This window comes from Lutjanus erythropterus, chromosome 24 (assembly GCF_056507025.1).
Source record: "Lutjanus erythropterus isolate fLutEry1 chromosome 24, fLutEry1.hap2, whole genome shotgun sequence".
Taxonomy (NCBI): domain Eukaryota; kingdom Metazoa; phylum Chordata; class Actinopteri; order Lutjaniformes; family Lutjanidae; genus Lutjanus; species Lutjanus erythropterus.
In genome coordinates, this window is record NC_139340.1 from 18,165,076 (window position 1) to 18,183,256 (window position 18,181).

Genomic DNA, 18,181 nt, shown 5'->3' on the forward strand with positions numbered 1-18,181 from the left:
CCTCTCTCTGCATTTTCCTCTAAACCCAAAATGATGGATCTGGTCAGCTGGTCTCTCAATGCAATTGACCAAATTTTCTCCACAATGAAGATGGGTAAAGGAGAACCCGCCTGCCCCGACGGAACGTTCGCAGCTGGTTACACGTTGGACTCCTGGGGGAAGTGGAGGATCGTGTGTCTGTCGGTCCTTTCCGTTGAGGATGTTGAGGACGCATACATAATTGGATTTATGATTTCAGGCTTTCTGCTGATTGGTCTTGGCGGCTCCCTGATCTATTACAAAAAAAGGAAGACGCTGGCGGCAATTGACAAGCTGCTCGCCTTGAATGAGGGAATGTGCAGGGCTACCAGCACTCAGACTCAAGCGATTTGTGAGCTCAATCGCAAACTGGATGCGATTCCTGAGCTCCTTCGCCAGATGGGTACCAACTTGGAGAAGGTGTCAGCTCGGCTCGGCTGAATGTGGCCACTAATTCGGACATATTGAAGCAAGCCACCGGGAGACCCAGAGAGACTCAAGGGCAGACAGAAAAATTCCAGCGTCTGCCCGTCCCAAAACAATCTGTTATCTCCATTGGCTCCCAGACATAAACGGCCTTCTCAAGGACGCTTATCTCTCTACTCTCCTGGATGTTACTGCAGACAAGATGCTCCGACCCCCACCTCCTTCTGGGACATTCACCCTTACCCTGGACTCAACGCCCTCTTTGGCCCCTCACCCCCTCCCTCCCCCGTGCGGCGTAGTAGTCGAAGGTTGAGGGCAGCGCCCTGTGTAGGAGCTGCAGCCCTCCCCTGGGCGACTGCGCTGTGACCCCCCCCCCCCCCACACACACACACACACTTCCTCCCCCCACCCACATGTGCAGGTGTTCAAGTTTTGTATAATGTCTTAACTGTTGCTTTGTGCTGAGGTGTTTTTTTCCAAATCCCACACTGTGTCCCCCCTCATCAGGTACATAGTCTGGGATCTGCCTTTTTTTCCCTCTTCCTCCCCTCCTGTTTTTCATTTGTTTTTCATCTAAGTAAGCGAGGCGCCGCTCAGGGCTGGCTGCATCGTGGTCCTCCTGTCCCTGTCCTCCCATGTCAGTTATTTGTATTGTCTTTTGTGCTTTTGTGTCCTCTGGGACGGGTTGTAACCGAATGGAATTTCCCCGTTGTGGGATCAATAAAGGTTTCATTCATTCATTCATTCATTCATTCATTCATTCATTCATTCATTCATTCATTAAAAGGAAATGAAAAGAGAGAATGTTAAAATATTTGTGTTTCCAGACTACTGTCCCTGTTGTGTTTTCTAAAATCTAAAACTCAGACTTTCTAAATCTAAACTGAGTGTTTTTAATGGTGTTAAAATGAGCAGCCAGAGCAGCCAAAATGTTTCTCACTGTGTGAGAGAGTGAAGGACAGAGCAGTGTCACTGAAAGTAAGACAAGAAGTATGTCATGCTGAACACACACTCCTACACAGAGCTTCCTCTACGTCTCCACGTCACAGCCTGTAAAACAGCTCTGCCCCAAGTGGCTGATAACTGCACCAAATCCCTGTTGCTTCAGGAGTCATATTCCAATATAACGTAGTGTCTTTAATACAGAGGTGAGGATACACCTTTGTAGCCTGACTTCACTGCTTCCTCCAACATTTTGTGAACAAGTTCATTTAGTAAAAGTCTTCTAAAATCCACGTGTGACCCTGTTCAAAGTATTGTTACTTGTATTTTAGGTTGATGGATTTGACTGTATTATTCTCATTATCAGGATCTTTGTAGGCTTTTAGCAGATAAACTCCATCTCAGTAATGCATGGCTCTTTTTCTGCTGCTGACATCATATCATAACAAAATGTTTCATTCTTGTTACAGTTTCTCTCGGCGGATTAAAGGTGGAGCAAAGTTCTTGTTGAATCTGTTCTGTGCAGCAGCAGAGAGAGAACAGCAGACAGGAGAGAAGATACTGCAGCTGTTAACATCTGTGTGCACATATGAAATATTCCCTTTAAGTCATATAAACCAGTATGATAATGATCACAAATATCAGTGTGATTTCCTGCTGGATCTGTTCTCCCACATGAAGGACTATGAGACTAAAACAGGTCTGAGTGTCCCTCCATCATTACAGTCAGTTTTCCAGTCAGCTCCTTCAGTCTGGTTCATAAACCTCTCAGAGAGAAAGAGCTCCATCCTCCTGGAAGTGCTGAAACTCCAATCAGAGAAGAAACAAGTGGAGCTGACAGGCTGGTCACATAAAAAGAGTGAAGTGAGGAGTTTCCTACAGTGTCTGCCTTATATCTCACAGCTCAGGTAAGTCAGACAAATACTGTATATTTAATGATGCTGTGTGGCTTCATTCAGAAGAGGTTTGTCAAAAACATCCAGCTCAGAAACATGAAGAAAGTTGATGGACTGTCATTTACAAACATAATGTTGATAAAAATGAAGTTAGTAGTTAGTTGTTTGAAGGTGAAGGTCATGTGTTGAATTGATGAGTCACATAAACGTTAGATCACAGTGTAGTTTTATAGATGACATGCTGTTTTATTCCACACAGTCCAATCATATTATTCTAAGTTGGATTTATCATGGAGGCTTTTGTGAGGCCAGTGAATATCTAACATTCAGGTCAACAGGTTTGTGGACTCATGTGACTGAGCAGTGACTGAATGAACAAACAGTCATTTAAGATCTGACCTTGAGTCTGATCCATCATGTTGAGACTAAAGTTTTTCAAGAAGTGTTCATCACTGAGGTCCTTGAGCACACAGTCAGAAATGTCGACACAAATATTAGTTATTTTAATTATTGTTATATTACAATTAGTAGTTTACTGTATTAAAAGATAGACAGGGTTCTTATGCAGCATGAAAAAATATGGAATTTGATTTTAATCATTTCCAGTAAAAGGAAATGAAAAGAGAGAATGTTAAAATATTTGTGTTTCCAGACTACTGTCCCTGTTGTGTTTTCTAAAATCTAAAACTCAGACTTTCTAAATATAAACTTAGTGTTTTTAATGGTGTTAAAATGAGCAGCCAGAGCAGCCAAAATGTTTCCCACTGTGTGAGAGAGTGAAGGACAGAGGAGTGTCACTGAAAGTAAGACAAGAAGTATGTCATGCTGAACACACACTCCTACACAGAGCTTCCTCTACGTCTCCACGTCACAGCCTGTAAAACAGCTCTGCCCCAAGTGGCTGATAACTGCACCAAATCCCTGTTGCTTCAGGAGTCATATTCCAATATAACGTAGTGTCTTTAATACAGAGGTGAGGATACACCTTTGTAGCCTGACTTCACTGCTTCCTCCAACATTTTGTGAACAAGTTCATTTAGTAAAAGTCTTCTAAAATCCATGTGTGACCCTGTTCAAAGTATTGTTACTTGTATTTTAGGTTGATGGATTTGACTGTATTATTCTCATTATCAGGATCTTTGTAGGCTTTTAGCAGATAAACTCCATCTCAGTAATGCATGGCTCTTTTTCTGCTGCTGACATCATATCATAACAAAATGTTTCATTCTTGTTACAGTTTCTCTCAGCGGATTGAAGGTGGAGCAAAGTTCTTGTTGAATCTGTTCTTTGCAGCAGCAGAGAGAGAACAGCAGACAGGAGAGAAGATACTGCAGCTGTTAACATCTGTGTGCACATATGAAATATTCCCTTTAAGTCATATAAACCAGTATGATGATGATCACAAATATCAGTGTGATTTCCTGCTGGATCTGTTCTCCCACATGAAGGACTATGAGACTAAAACAGGTCTGAGTGTCCTTCCATCATTACAGTCAGTTTTCCAGTCAGTTCCTTCAGTCTGGTCCATAAACCTCTCAGAGAGAAAGAGCTCCATCCTCCTGGAAGTGCTGAAACTCCAATCAGAGAAGAAACAAGTGGAGCTGACAGGCTGGTCACATAAAAAGAGTGAAGTGAGGAGTTTCCTACAGTGTCTGCCTTATATCTCACAGCTCAGGTAAGTCAGACAAATACTGTATATTTAATGATGCTGTGTGGCTTCATTCAGAAGAGGTTTGTCAAAAACATCCAGCTCAGAAACATGAAGAAAGTTGATGGACTGTCATTTACAAACATAATGTTGATAAAAATGAAGTTAGTAGTTAGTTGTTTGAAGGTGAAGGTCATGTGTTGAATTGATGAGTCACATAAACGTTAGATCACAGTGTAGTTTTATAGATGACATGCTGTTTTATTCCACACAGTCCAATCATATTATTCTAAGTTGGATTTATCATGGAGGCTTTTGTGAGGCCAGTGAATATCTAACATTCAGGTCAACAGGTTTGTGGACTCATGTGACTGAACAGTGACTGAATGAACAAACAGTCATTTAAGATCTGACCTTGAGTCTGATCCATCATGTTGAGACAAAAGTTTTTCAAAAACTGTTCATCACAGAGGTCCTTGAACACACAGTCAGAAATGTGCACCACAAATATTAGTTATTATTACTATTATTTTATTATAGTTAGTAGTTTACTGTATTAAAAGATAGACAGGGTTCTTATGCAGCATGAAAAATACAGAATTTGATTTTAGTCATTTCCAGTAAAAGGAAATGAAAAGAGAGTATGTTAAAATCTTTGTGTTTCCAGACTACTGTCCCTGTTGTGTTTTCTAAAATCCAAAATTCAGACTTTCTAAATATAAACTGAGTGTTTTTAATGGTGTTAAAATGAGCAGCCAGAGCAGCCAAAATGTTTCCCACTGTGTGAGAGAGTGAAGGACAGAGCAGTGTCACTGAAAGTAAGACAAGAAGTATGTCATGCTGAACACACACTCCTACACAGAGCTTCCTCTACGTCTCCACGTCACAGCCTGTAAAACAGCTCTGCCCCAAGTGGCTGATAACTGCACCAAATCCCTGTTGCTTCAGGAGTCATATTCCAATATAACGTAGTGTCTTTAATACAGAGGTGAGGATACACCTTTGTAGCCTGACTTCACTGCTTCCTCCAACATTTTGTGAACAAGTTCATTTAGTAAAAGTCTTCTAAAATCCATGTGTGACCCTGTTCAAAGTATTGTTACTTGTATTTTAGGTTGATGGATTTGACTGTATTATTCTCATTATCAGGATCTTTGTAGGCTTTTAGCAGATAAACTCCATCTCAGTAATGCATGGCTCTTTTTCTGCTGCTGACATCATATCATAACAAAATGTTTCATTCTTGTTACAGTTTCTCTTGGTGGATTAAAGGTGAAGAAAAGTTCTTGGGGAATCTGTTCTGTGCAGCAGCAGAGAGAGAACAGCAGACAGGAGAGAAGATACTGCAGCTGTTAACATCTGTGTACACATTGCCTTTTAATAACATGGATGATGATGATGAAGACTATCAAACATATCAGTGTGATTTCCTGCTGGATCTGTGCTCCCAAATCAAGGACTATGAGACTGAAACAGGTCTGAGTGTCCTTCCATCATTACAGTCAGTTTTCCGGTCAGTTCCTTCAGTCTGGTTCATAAACCTCTCAAAGAGAAAGAGCTCCATCCTCCTGGAAGTGCTGAAACTCCAATCAGAGAAGAAACAAGTGAAGCTGACAGGCTGCTCACATAAAAAGAGTGAAGTGAGGAGTTTCCTACAGTGTCTGCCTTATATCTCACAGCTCAGGTAAGTCAGACAAATACTGTATATTTAATGATGCTGTGTGGCTTCATTCAGAAGAGGTTTGTCAAAAACATCCAGCTCAGAAACATGAAGAAAGTTGATGGACTGTCATTTACAAACATAATGTTGATAAAAATGAAGTTAGTAGTTAGTTGTTTGAAGGTGAAGGTCATGTGTTGAATTGATGAGTCACATAAACGTTAGATCACAGTGTAGTTTTATAGATGACATGCTGTTTTATTCCTCACAGTCCAATCATATTATTCTAAGTTGGATTTATCATGGAGGCTTTTGTGAGGCCAGTGAATATCTAACATTCAGGTCAACAGGTTTGTGGACTCATGTGACTGAACAGTGACTGAATGAACAAACAGTCATTTAAGATCTGACCTTGAGTCTGATCCATCATGTTGAGACTAAAGTTACTCAGTGTATCACCACCATGAGTCTTAAGTTAAGTGACAAAGACGTTTCTGCAGCTTGATGACATGATTGAATGTTTTGAACCAACCACAGCTGAAAAACTGCTGATGTAAAGTGGTGATTTCAAAGTGAAAAGACCAAGAAAACAATCTGCCAACATGAACATGAGCCCCACATACGTTGTTACTCAGTGAAACAAGATGTGAAAGTGAAGCAGTTGTTGATGACTTGTGGCCCCGAGAGGCCAGTTAAGAGGAGTGAGGAGTCAGCTGTCAATCATCTTATAAAACAGCAGGAAAACAACTAGGTTTTTCAAAAAGACTTCATCACAGAGGTCCTTGAGCACACAGTCAGAAATGTGCACAAAAAATATCAGTTATTTTAATTATTATATTACAATTAGTAGTTTACTGTATTTAAATATAAACAGGGTTCTTATGCAGCATGGAAAATTATGGAATTTGATTTAAGTCATTTCCAGGAAAAGGAAATAAAGAAAAGAGAGTATGGAAAAAATCTTTATGTTTCCAGACTACTGTCCTTGTTCTGTTTTCTAAAATCTAAAACTCAGACTTTCTAAATTTAAACTTAGTGTTTTTAATGGTGTTAAAATGAGCAGCCAGAGCAGCCAAAATGTTTCCCACTGTGTGAGAGAGTGAAGGACAGAGCAGTGTCACTGAAAGTAAGACAAGAAGTATGTCATGCTGAACACACACTCCTACACAGAGCTTCCTCTACGTCTCCACGTCACAGCCTGTAAAACAGCTCTGCCCCAAGTGGCTGATAACTGCACCAAATCCCTGTTGCTTCAGGAGTCATATTCCAATATAACGTAGTGTCTTTAATACAGAGGTGAGGATACACCTTTGTAGCCTGACTTCACTGCTTCCTCCAACATTTTGTGAACAAGTTCATTTAGTAAAAGTCTTCTAAAATCCATGTGTGACCCTGTTCAAAGTATTGTTACTTGTATTTTAGGTTGATGGATTTGACTGTATTATTCTCATTATCAGGATCTTTGTAGGCTTTTAGCAGATAAACTCCATCTCAGTAATGCATGGCTCTTTTTCTGCTGCTGACATCATATCATAACAAAATGTTTCATTCTTGTTACAGTTTCTCTCAGCAGATTAAAGGTGGAGCAAAGTTCTTGTTGAATCTGTTCTGTGCAGCAGCAGAGAGAGAACAGCAGACAGGAGAGAAGATACTGCAGCTGTTAACATCTGTGTGCACATATGAAACATTCCCTTTGAATGACATGGATGATGATGATGATGATGATCACATATATCAGTGTAACATCCTGCTGGATCTGTTCTCCCACATGAAGGACTATGAGACTAAAACAGGTCTGAGTGTCCCTCCATCATTACAGTCAGTTTTCCAGTCAGTTCCTTCAGTCTGGTTCATAAACCTCTCAAAGAGAAAGAGCTCCATCCTCCTGGAAGTGCTGAAACTCCTATCAGAGAAGAAACAAGTGAAGCTGACAGGCTGCTCACATGAAGAGAGTGAAGTGAGGAGTTTCCTACAGTGTCTGCCTTATATCTCACAGCTCAGGTAAGTCAGACAAATACTGTATATTTAATGATGCTGTGTGGCTTCATTCAGAAGAGGTTTGTCAAAAACATCCAGCTCAGAAACATGAAGAAAGTTGATGGACTGTCATTTACAAACATAATGTTGATAAAAATGAAGTTAGTAGTTAGTTGTTTGAAGGTGAAGGTCATGTGTTGAATTGATGAGTCACATAAACGTTAGATCACAGTGTAGTTTTATAGATGACATGCTGTTTTATTCCTCACAGTCCAATCATATTATTCTAAGTTGGATTTATCATGGAGGCTTTTGTGAGGCCAGTGAATATCTAACATTCAGGTCAACAGGTTTGTGGACTCATGTGACTGAACAGTGACTGAATGAACAAACAGTCATTTAAGATCTGACCTTGAGTCTGATCCATCATGTTGAGACAAAAGTTTTTCAAGAAGTGTTCATCACAGAGGTCCTTGAACACACAGTCAGAAATGTGCACCACAAATATTAGTTATTTTAATTATTGTTATATTACAATTAGTAGTTTACTGTATTAAAAGATAGACAGGGTTCTTATGCAGCATGAAAAATTATGGAATTTGATTTTAATCATTTCCAGTAAAAATAAATAAAGAAAAGAGAGTATGGAAAAATCTTTGTTTCCAGACTACTGTCCCTGTTGTGTTTTCTAAAATCTAAAAGTCAGACTTTCTAAATCTAAACTTAGTGTTTTTAATGGTGTTAAAATGAGCAGCCAGAGCAGCCAAAATGTTTCCCACTGTGTGAGAGAGTGAAGGACAGAGCAGTGTCACTGAAAGTAAGACAAGAAGTATGTCATGCTGAACACACACTCCTACACAGAGCTTCCTCTACGTCTCCACGTCACAGCCTGTAAAACAGCTCTGCCCCAAGTGGCTGATAACTGCACCAAATCCCTGTTGCTTCAGGAGTCATATTCCAATATAACGTAGTGTCTTTAATACAGAGGTGAGGATACACCTTTGTAGCCTGACTTCACTGCTTCCTCCAACATTTTGTGAACAAGTTCATTTAGTAAAAGTCTTCTGAAATCCATGTGTGACCCTGTTCAAAGTATTGTTACTTGTATTTTAGGTTGATGGATTTGACTGTATTATTCTCATTATCAGGATCTTTGTAGGCTTTTAGCAGATAAACTCCATCTCAGTAATGCATGGCTCTTTTTCTGCTGCTGACATCAAATCATAACAAAATGTTTCATTCTTGTTACAGTTTCTCTCGGTGGATTAAAGGTGGAGCAAAGTTCTTGTTGAATCTGTTCTGTGCAGCAGCAGAGAGAGAACAGCAGACAGGAGAGAAGATACTGCAGCTGTTAACATCTGTGTGCACATATGAAACATTCCCTTTAAGTAATATTAACCACTATGCTAATGGTCACAAATATCAGTCTGACCTCCTGCTGGATCTGTTCTCCCACATGAAGGACTATGAGACTAAAACAGGTCTGAGTGTCCTTCCATCATTACAGTCAGTTTTCCAGTCAGTTCCTTCAGTCTGGTTCATAAACCTCTCAGAGAGAAAGAGCTCCATCCTCCTGGAAGTGCTGAAACTCCAATCAGAGAAGAAACAAGTGAAGCTGACAGGCTGCTCACATGAAGAGAGTGAAGTGAGGAGTTTCCTACAGTGTCTGCCTTATATCTCACAGCTCAGGTAAGTCAGACAAATACTGTATATTTGATTCATATTCTATGACTTCCTTCATTTTTCTCTAATTTTAATCCTTGATATGAGATTGTACAGAAGATGGTTTGTCATGCAGTATTTCTTGCACTTTGTCTTTGCTGTTTTCACTCTTCATCCTTCATTTTGTGTTTCAGTTGCGATCCAGACTTCTTCCAGACTGTGTGTTCAGTCATGTCTGTCAGATCCAGAGAGGAGGCTCAGCAGTTGGCTTCTCTGCTGCAGCTCCTGGGGTTCAACCTGCAGTTAACAGGAAAGTTACCCAGGAGAACCTGCAGGTCTGTGGGGACAGTTCTCAGACTGTGTGGCTCTGATGTGGATCTCATCCTCACACCCAGAAAGATGTCTGTCAGAGGAGCCTCTGTCCTCTTAAAACCTACAGCACAGCTCCACAGTCTGAGGTTCATATTTCTGTTATTACTTTGTTCTTTAGTTTAAATGTCCAGTTAGCAGTGAACATCAATCATCTCATGACTCCTCTTTCTTCTCTCTTTGGTCTTCAGGCTTTCCACTGACGTGACCCTGCTCCTGTCTCAGTGGGTGAGAAGAGGGAGAGCAGCCTCTCTGTTGGCTGTTGAGGAGCTTTCTGTCAGCCCTCCAACATCCAAACCATCACAGAGAGTATTGTTGAGGGTTGTCAGTAGTTTGGCGTCTCTGCTGAGATCCTGGACAGTCAGACGGTTAAACCTGACTGAGTTCTGTGTCTCTGCTCAGAGTCTCATTCCACTGCTGCTTCATGATGGTCGTCTAACTATCAAGTAAAAGTCTTTCCTCAGAAACACATACTAATGAAGGAAAATCAAGAATGAAAATATATATATTATAATTATAAATCTTTATCTGCAGACTGAGTGAGGACACCTCCCAGCAGCTCTTCTTCCTCCTCCATGAAATCCAGGACGAGGACTTGACCAGGTCCTTCTTCAGTAAGGTTGGTGGAGACCTGAGCTCCTGCTGTCTGAACTGGGAGCTTCTTCACTATCTGCTGCAGCAGTCGTCAGCTCAGACCTTCACTGTGAACCTGAAGAAGAACCGCTTCTTACATGAGAGCTTCACACGTCTGCTTCCTTTTCTGGACAGGATTTTATTTAAAAGGTGATCAGTTTGTGTTTTTTAACATTTTACCAGTGACAGAAATCCATGTTTAATTATGTGTGTGTGTGTGTGTGTGTGTGTGTGTGTGTGTGTGTGTGTGTGTGTGTGTGTGTGTGTGTGTGTGTGTGTGTGTGTGTGTTGTGGCTTTTGTTTCACAGCAGTTTAATTATTTCACTGATAAACACATTTTATTTTTTCAGATCCTGTTCCAGTTTTGTGTTGACGGCCATCAGAGAGATCTATAAAGCTCATGCTGGTCCCAGTATACCCAGTTTACTGAGGTCACTGGGTCATGTGATCAGCCTCACCTGCAGAGACTTGGACTCTGTGGACTGTGCTGCTCTGCTCTTCATCCTCAAACACGGTGACAGAGTTAAACTGAACCTCATGTGGACGTCCATAACAACAGAGACAATAAAGTCCATCCTCTTTACACTGGACAGAGTTTCTCAACTCAGGTCAGACATCACTGCTCCTGTATCACTGCTCCTGTATCACTGCTGCTCCTGTATCACTGCTCCTGTATCACTGCTGCTCCTGTATCACTGCTCCTGTATCACTGCTCCTGTATCACTGCTCCTGTATCACTGCTCCTGTATCACTGCTGCTCCTGTATCACTGCTGCTCCTGTATCACTGCTCCTGTATCACTGCTCCTGTATCACTGCTGCTCCTGTATCACTGCTCCTGTATCACTGCTGCTCCTGTATCACTGCTCCTGTATCACTGCTCCTGTATCACTGCTCCTGTATCACTGCTCCTGTATCACTGCTGCTCCTGTATCACTGCTGCTCCTGTATCACTGCTGCTCCTGTATCACTGTTGCATCTGTCAGAAACAAAATGATCAGATGATCTAAACCACTTCATGTGGAGATCAAACTGAACATGACCCTTAAAATATCGGTGATAATAAAAACATAGAAGCATAATTATCCTTTAATTAATTTATGTTGTATTTTGTTTGGGATATTTCTGTTGTTATTCATTCAATTCTTTATTCTGGGATGAATTTTGCTCCCAGTGTTGACAGGAATCTGCTGCTGAGGTTCGTCCACTGCTGTGCTGCGTCTGACCCCCTGCAGGGGGCAGCAGTCCACCTGCTCAGGACTCTGCAGCACAGACTGGATCTGTCCTGCTCCTCCTGTGTGGAGATGCCACAGGAGGGTCAGAGTGAGACGCTCAGTCTGACTGCTGATGACTGCAGGGCCGTCTCCATCATCCTGAGACGCAGCAGACAGGACACACAGATCGACCTGAGGGACTGTGAGGTGAAGGACAGCGGACTGGACCTGCTGTTTCCTGTCCTACACAGAGTCCAGCTCAGGTGGGAAAGACCACAAAATGTCCTAAACCAGAGAAGAAGCTTGTTCACATTCATCTTTATGAATCATGACAGTCTGATCTTTTCTCTGATTCTCCTGTTTAGAAGCAGTAAAGCTGTCCTCCTCCAGCTGCTGTCCCTGGTCCGTATGAACAGTGAGCAGGACACAATGATCCGGGCAACGTCCCTGTGCAGAGCCCTGGGAGGAGAACTGGACCTGAGTCACACAACACTGGATCAGAAGGCCTGTGGAGGTTTGGCCCTGATGCTGGACTTCTCTGAAGGACTGACAGAACTGGACCTCAGTCACTGTGAGCTCACTGACCAGCTGCTGCTCACACTCATCCAACATCTGCACAAAGTCCAAGTCCTGGAGTGAGTGTCCCACAGTCAGACAGACAGACAGACAGACAGACAGACAGACAGACAGACACTGATACACTGAACACATGATAACATGCAGTAATAAATGTACCTTTGTGTCTCTGTTGTGTGTTTGTGTTACAGTCTGAGTCACAATCAGATCTCTGATGCTTCAGCTGGTTTGTTACTCCAGCTGGTTTCCATCGACTCCTCCATCGACACTGTGAGGTGAGCAGACAGTAATCAGTGGTTTGTACTCAGAGAAATCATTGATGATGAGTGAAGTTAATGCTGTTAGACGTGTGATTGTGTGTGATGAGTGATGTTCGCTCTCTCTGCCGTCCAGACTCTTCAGGAACAACATCAAGGACAGAAAACCCTTCGACAAACACAACAAGTTTGAAATATGGTGAAACAGTCGTCAGTGAGTTCATCAACTGTTTATGTCTAATGATCGTTACATGGAAATATGAGGTATTAATGCTGTCTGTGGTCAGAGGTTTACAGTCTGATGACATCATAGTGATGTCAGGATGAACAAGGTGTTCACACAGTTTATATGGAGGCTGATAATAATCATCTGGACATCAGGAGTTTTTCTTTATGTTGCTCATATTTATAATCAACAACCTGTAATAATTCTGTTTTTATACCTTTGATTGTTCTGCTGGGATCGTGACTACATTATTGATTTATTGATTTATTGTTTATTGTGTGAAAACAAACAGAGGCTGTAACTGTATCAGTATCATGAGTCGGTCTCTGTCTTTCTGTACTTTTGTTAGAACCATATTTTTGTATTTTGTGAAAACTTTATTCTGGTCTTCATGTTTAGTTCAGATCAGAGAAGAATGATTATCATCATCTCTCTGTGTTATGATGTAATAAAGTACATTCAGGAGGAAATCATGTTTGATACAGTGAGATAACAGGAAATAATATCAACAGAATGATAAAAATGTAAATAAGATTTTAAAGTCTGCCTCCAGTCATGTTTTAAATAATATAAAATGCTCTAATACAGGAAGTCATAAACTGTCTGCAGTGTGTTTGTTGTTGTTGTTGTTGTTGTTGTTGTTGTTGTTCCCTGCAGTTATTGATTTCTTTGTCTTTACCTCATTAATCAGTTTGAGATTTATTGTCGACTTACAGTGAACCTTCATCACCGTTACAGATTTTCTCTGATGCTCCTGTTAGACTGAAACATTCAGACGTTGTCGTGTCTCTGATCGGTCAGCTGATCTTCACAGGTTGTTTTCATCAGGAGAACTGAAGCAAACGAATAATAAACAGTTCACTTACATCCCACATGTGTTCATAATTACAACAATCATGATGCTGAAAACAAGTTAATTTTAATTTGTTTTGTTTCGTGTGAGTTTTTCTGCTCAGACATGAATTAAAACTGTAAATGTAAGAATCAAGAGTTTTAAAGCCTTTTTCTTCATAGAAAACTTGATAATTCTACTTTAATGTTTGAATTTCTTTAAGGTTTGATCCACAACATCTGGATTATGATAAAATTAAATATACAAAATTAGAGCTGCAATGATTAATTGATTAAATGTCAACTATTAAATTAATGATCAACTATTTTGATTGTTAATGTATCATCTTTAGTCTTTTTTTTATTTTAGTGTCTCAAATGTGAATATTTCCTAGTTTCTTTACTCCTCTGACTGAAAAACTGAACTGAATATATCTGAGTTTTGAACAAAACAATAAACTTGAAGACGTCACCTTGAGCTTTGGGAATGTAATGTGACATTATTTTAAACTATTTTCTCACATTTTATCAATCAAAGAACTAATGAATTAAATAGGAAAATGCTCAACAGGTTAATCAACAATGAAAAAAACGTAATGATAATTTAATAACTGAATTTTTCTGAGTTTACAAGAAATACAGGTAATTTTTTTTTTTAGAAAGACCGGAATAGAGTCCATGTTTTTATTTAAAATATGTTAAACACTAAGTTTCACTTCAGTAAATATAAATAACCATAAATTAAACGCCACTACACAAGTTTAATAATTGGATGAAAAACGAGAGCATTCATTTAATTAATAAAATGTATTCTTTTCCCTATTCTGAAAAACTTTTATTTTCTAAAGTCTTCACCGGATGTGTGAGTGTAGCAGATTTTGTCAAACTTTACATTTCATTGTGTCGATCGATTGATTCTGTGAAAGGAAACCCTGGATTTACAAAAGAGACACGACCCTTTTAGAGCGTTTCTAGAGGTCGCGTCAAAGAGGGAACCCCAGACCCGCATAAGATCTCGCGAGAATAGTCGTTTAATCTCTGTCTGTGAACTTCATCAGAATCGGATGTTTTCTATCACTATAGATATTAATACTTACTTAATACTAAACATGGTGTCGTACCATTTTAAAATATAGATACACAATAAATACAAAAGGCGTACAAATCTCGCGAGAGAAGCACAATTAAGGGTTCTCTTCTAGACACGGTCATTTCCTCACACGTGATGTATCTATTGTGCCCTCTTGTGGTCATAATCCGTAACTACAACTGCGTTTCATAAACGCTTCACATTTACTGTTTTTCAAGAATAATTACTGAGATAATTGAGTTCATGTTTGTGTATAAAAACGGACAAATCGTCCCGTATTCTGCAACCAAGAAAAAAATGAAAACCTTTTATAAGATGAGGGAGGAAGGCTAATGTTTCTGACTAACGGCTCTGATGCTGTAAGCAGCACAACCACAACACTGTGACTGTCGGATTAAACCGAACAAAACTGGTGGAAGTGAGCTTCTAATATTTTCATTGATTACTTTCTTGTAGTAACGTGAGTATTAAGTAACGAACGCCAGTCAGTAACTGGCTACCTACTTCCGTGTAAAACAGGTTTAAGGTTGAATATCTCTACAGAAAGTATTTTGCAAAACCAAACTTCTCTACTTGCTCTTGGTTCCTTTCTTGTAGTGATATAAAAATATCTTATAATTATTAATCATTCATCCGGGTATCAAAGTAGCATCATAAGGCGGAGCGGGAGCTTTGCTGCCCTCCAGTGGCCACAGTCAGTAACTACAAGTACTTTTATAGAGGGAATGAAACAGTGTGAAACGCTTCTTATACCAGGATCAGTGTCATCATAATCAGGACAAAAGCTATGCTGCCCTCCAGTGGCCACAGTCAGGAATTACAACTACCTCTTTTTTTCTTTTCTTTTTTCTTTTTTTTTTTTTTTTAAAGCGTTTTAAATCAGTTGAAAAATTTGTCTGTTCTCAGAATATATTCATTAAGAGAGTTTGTTTTAGTTTTACTAACCAGAGAAGGTAAAACGTTTATTTTGTGTGAACATTCGATCATAATTACGATGAAATGTATCAGAAAATTTTATTTTCTATTATTCCTGCTTTGGTGAAAGAAGTTAAATATGTCACCACAGTCGGAATCCAAACAAAGGTTTCCTCTGATAAGAAACAGACTCATTAAAACGCATCGGTGTCAATAATCATGAATATACACTGCCCTCTGCTGGTTACAGTGTGTAACTACAAAGGTCTCTCTTTTATTTTGAAGATCGTAACCGGAAGTACTGTTTGTAGTGAATTTGTCTATCTTGATAACAGAGTTGTAGTTGCAGTCTACAGCCACTAGAGGGCAATAACTCGCTGTATTTAGCCAGCGAGCAGCTAGTCTGAGCCAGTGAAGCTTGTTAGCGCTAATGCTACCCGAGTCTGCTGAATAGCTGACAAGCTAACACTCGTTAGCCGAAGCTAGAGGAGCTACCGTGATGCTACGTGACTGATAAAATATTCTCCCACTTAGTCTGAAGAATGTGTCACGTTTTAACCATCTTTGTACACACATGTTGTGTCCACGACCTGCGGAGAACAGTAACTTTATAAATCAAAAATAAATAGATGACTCGATAAATTAACTAATGTACTGTTTTAATTTATTTTATTATAAAGTTAGACTTAGCGTTATTAATTAATTGTCCTCTAGAAGTATCACCATGTGGGACACGATCGCAAAACGGTGTTTTCTTGTTCATGACTAAAACACAAACTAAAACTAAAACCTCACCTCACTGAATTTTATTTTCAATGTGTAACCGGAAGTTTTGTTTGTGTTATTGCGTCTAACTTTATAAACATGTAGTTGTAGTTACTGACTGTGGCCACTGGAGGGCACTGAAACACAACTCTTTTTGGATTTTACTTTAATACACGGATTAATGTTGATAATTCATGAAAGACGACTCGTCTGTCATTTGAACATTATTATACTAATGCAAAAAAAAAAAAAAAAAAAAAAAAAAACAAGAGCAAGCGGAGAAGCTCATCAGGATTCATTTTAGTTCTACTTTTATCCTGTTAGTCACACAGTTGTTGCCCTTCAAGTCTCTTGATTAGTTTACAGCATTAGCCGAAGCTAACGAAAGCCTTACTCTCCTTCCGGACTGTTGTCTGGTATAAAGAGTTTAATACGTTTCATTCATATTTTAAATAAACAAACTCATCACCACTATGAAGTCAGAAACGGTTAGAAACTGATACTTTGGCTAAAAAAATATTCCAACAATTAAAATCAAACCCACCGCTGTTTTTGAATTTTATTTTTCATGTTTCAACGGACGTTTTCTTTATGTTATTGTGTCTAACTTTATAACAAAAGGAGATGTAGTTACTGACTGTGGCCACAGGAGGGCAGCAAAGCTCCTGCTCTGAGTGTGATACTGCTTTGATACAGGGATTAATGATTAATAATCAATAAAAGACATTAAAAGACTACAGTTTTACGTACGTGAGTGACAAGATGTTTGTCGGTTGTCTGTATAGGAAGTGTTTCAAGATGTTTCATACCATGTTTGAATGTAATCTATTTGTTATACACTTAATAAAGTTGTCTTAAAAACAAAAAAAATATCTCCCTATTAGCTTACATCATTAGCCGAAGCTAACGAAAGCCTCCTTCTCGTCTGTTGCTAAGAGTTTAATACGTTTAATCCATCTTTCATATCTTCACTCATATGAAGTCAGAAACGTTTACGAAGTGAACTAAAACGCACCGCTGTTTCTATTGAAAGTTCTCATTATGTAATAGTGTCTAATTTTATTTAAGACCGCAATATTTTATTTATGTATTTTTATTTTTGTATATATTTAATATGCATTTCTACTTTTTTTCCAGGTTTTATTTAAAAATGAGAAAACTGTAGTTCCGTTATGTGACCACTGAAGGACACTAATCAAACATGATTTAACAGAACTATCAGGTCGTCAGTATGAAGACAAACACAACAACATATTCAGACTTCAAAATAAAATCTTTAACATAAGGATGTAGTTTCCGGATTTGACCACTAGAGGGAACCGAAGACACGATTATAAACGCTGTCACCTAAGAGGAATATTTTCTTTCTTTTATGCAGTTTTACCTTTTGTGTTTCAAACATGACCATTTATTTTATGTCTTATCAGCTCTGAAGCTCAACACTGGATTAAAGACTACAACAACACTTACACCACACGACATCCGTTTTTAAATGTGATTATTAAACACATCCATGTAATTTAGTCATGTGATCTGTGAAAAGTTTGATTCTGTATTTTTTCTACATTAATTCAATATGATTTTAAATCTGAAAATGAATAATAATAATAATAATAATAATAATAATAATAATAATAATAATAATAATAATAAATAAATAAATAAATAAATAAATAAATAATATTGGATTCATGTTCACAACTGAAAGACACTGCAGGAATATTAAAGGACAGTTATTATTCTGTATGAAAATGAAATAATTTCTAATGCAGTTATTGATTAATCAGACCAAGCAGCCTGAAAGAGCCTCAGTGATTAAAACTGGACTTTGTTGATTTTATTAAAGAGATTGTAAAGGGTTTTTTTTTCACCTGTTTACCTGTTGATTGTTCATGTTTCTGAGTTTCCAGCAACTTTCAGTCTTTTGTTGTTCCTGTCACAACTTTTTTATTAAAACATGTTGTTGAGATCAAACTTTATATTTACAAGAAAAAATAAAGTTTATCAGTTTGATAATTAAATATCTCATCTTTGTACTTTAATCAATTAAATATCAGTCAAAAACACATTACACTGTA

The 18,181-nt window shown here is 38.9% G+C and overlaps 1 protein-coding gene across 1 annotated transcript in view; it reads left to right on the forward strand.

Annotated features, from left to right (window-relative positions):
- The window catches only part of LOC146304969 (uncharacterized), a 39,654-nt gene extending 26,548 nt beyond the window's left edge, over positions 1-13,106 (forward strand). Inside the window, exons 12-24 of the mRNA XM_084713248.1 lie at positions 1,857-2,294; positions 3,520-3,957; positions 5,183-5,614; positions 7,151-7,591; positions 8,819-9,256; positions 9,424-9,687; positions 9,790-10,044; positions 10,133-10,381; positions 10,582-10,839; positions 11,404-11,706; positions 11,809-12,078; positions 12,211-12,294; positions 12,413-13,106. Of these exons, the coding sequence (XP_084569374.1) occupies positions 1,857-2,294; positions 3,520-3,957; positions 5,183-5,614; positions 7,151-7,591; positions 8,819-9,256; positions 9,424-9,687; positions 9,790-10,044; positions 10,133-10,381; positions 10,582-10,839; positions 11,404-11,706; positions 11,809-12,078; positions 12,211-12,294; positions 12,413-12,479 (3,937 nt within the window). The 3' untranslated portion in view covers positions 12,480-13,106. The remainder of the gene's footprint in view (positions 1-1,856; positions 2,295-3,519; positions 3,958-5,182; positions 5,615-7,150; positions 7,592-8,818; positions 9,257-9,423; positions 9,688-9,789; positions 10,045-10,132; positions 10,382-10,581; positions 10,840-11,403; positions 11,707-11,808; positions 12,079-12,210; positions 12,295-12,412) is intronic.
- The last annotated feature ends 5,075 nt before the right edge of the window (positions 13,107-18,181 follow it).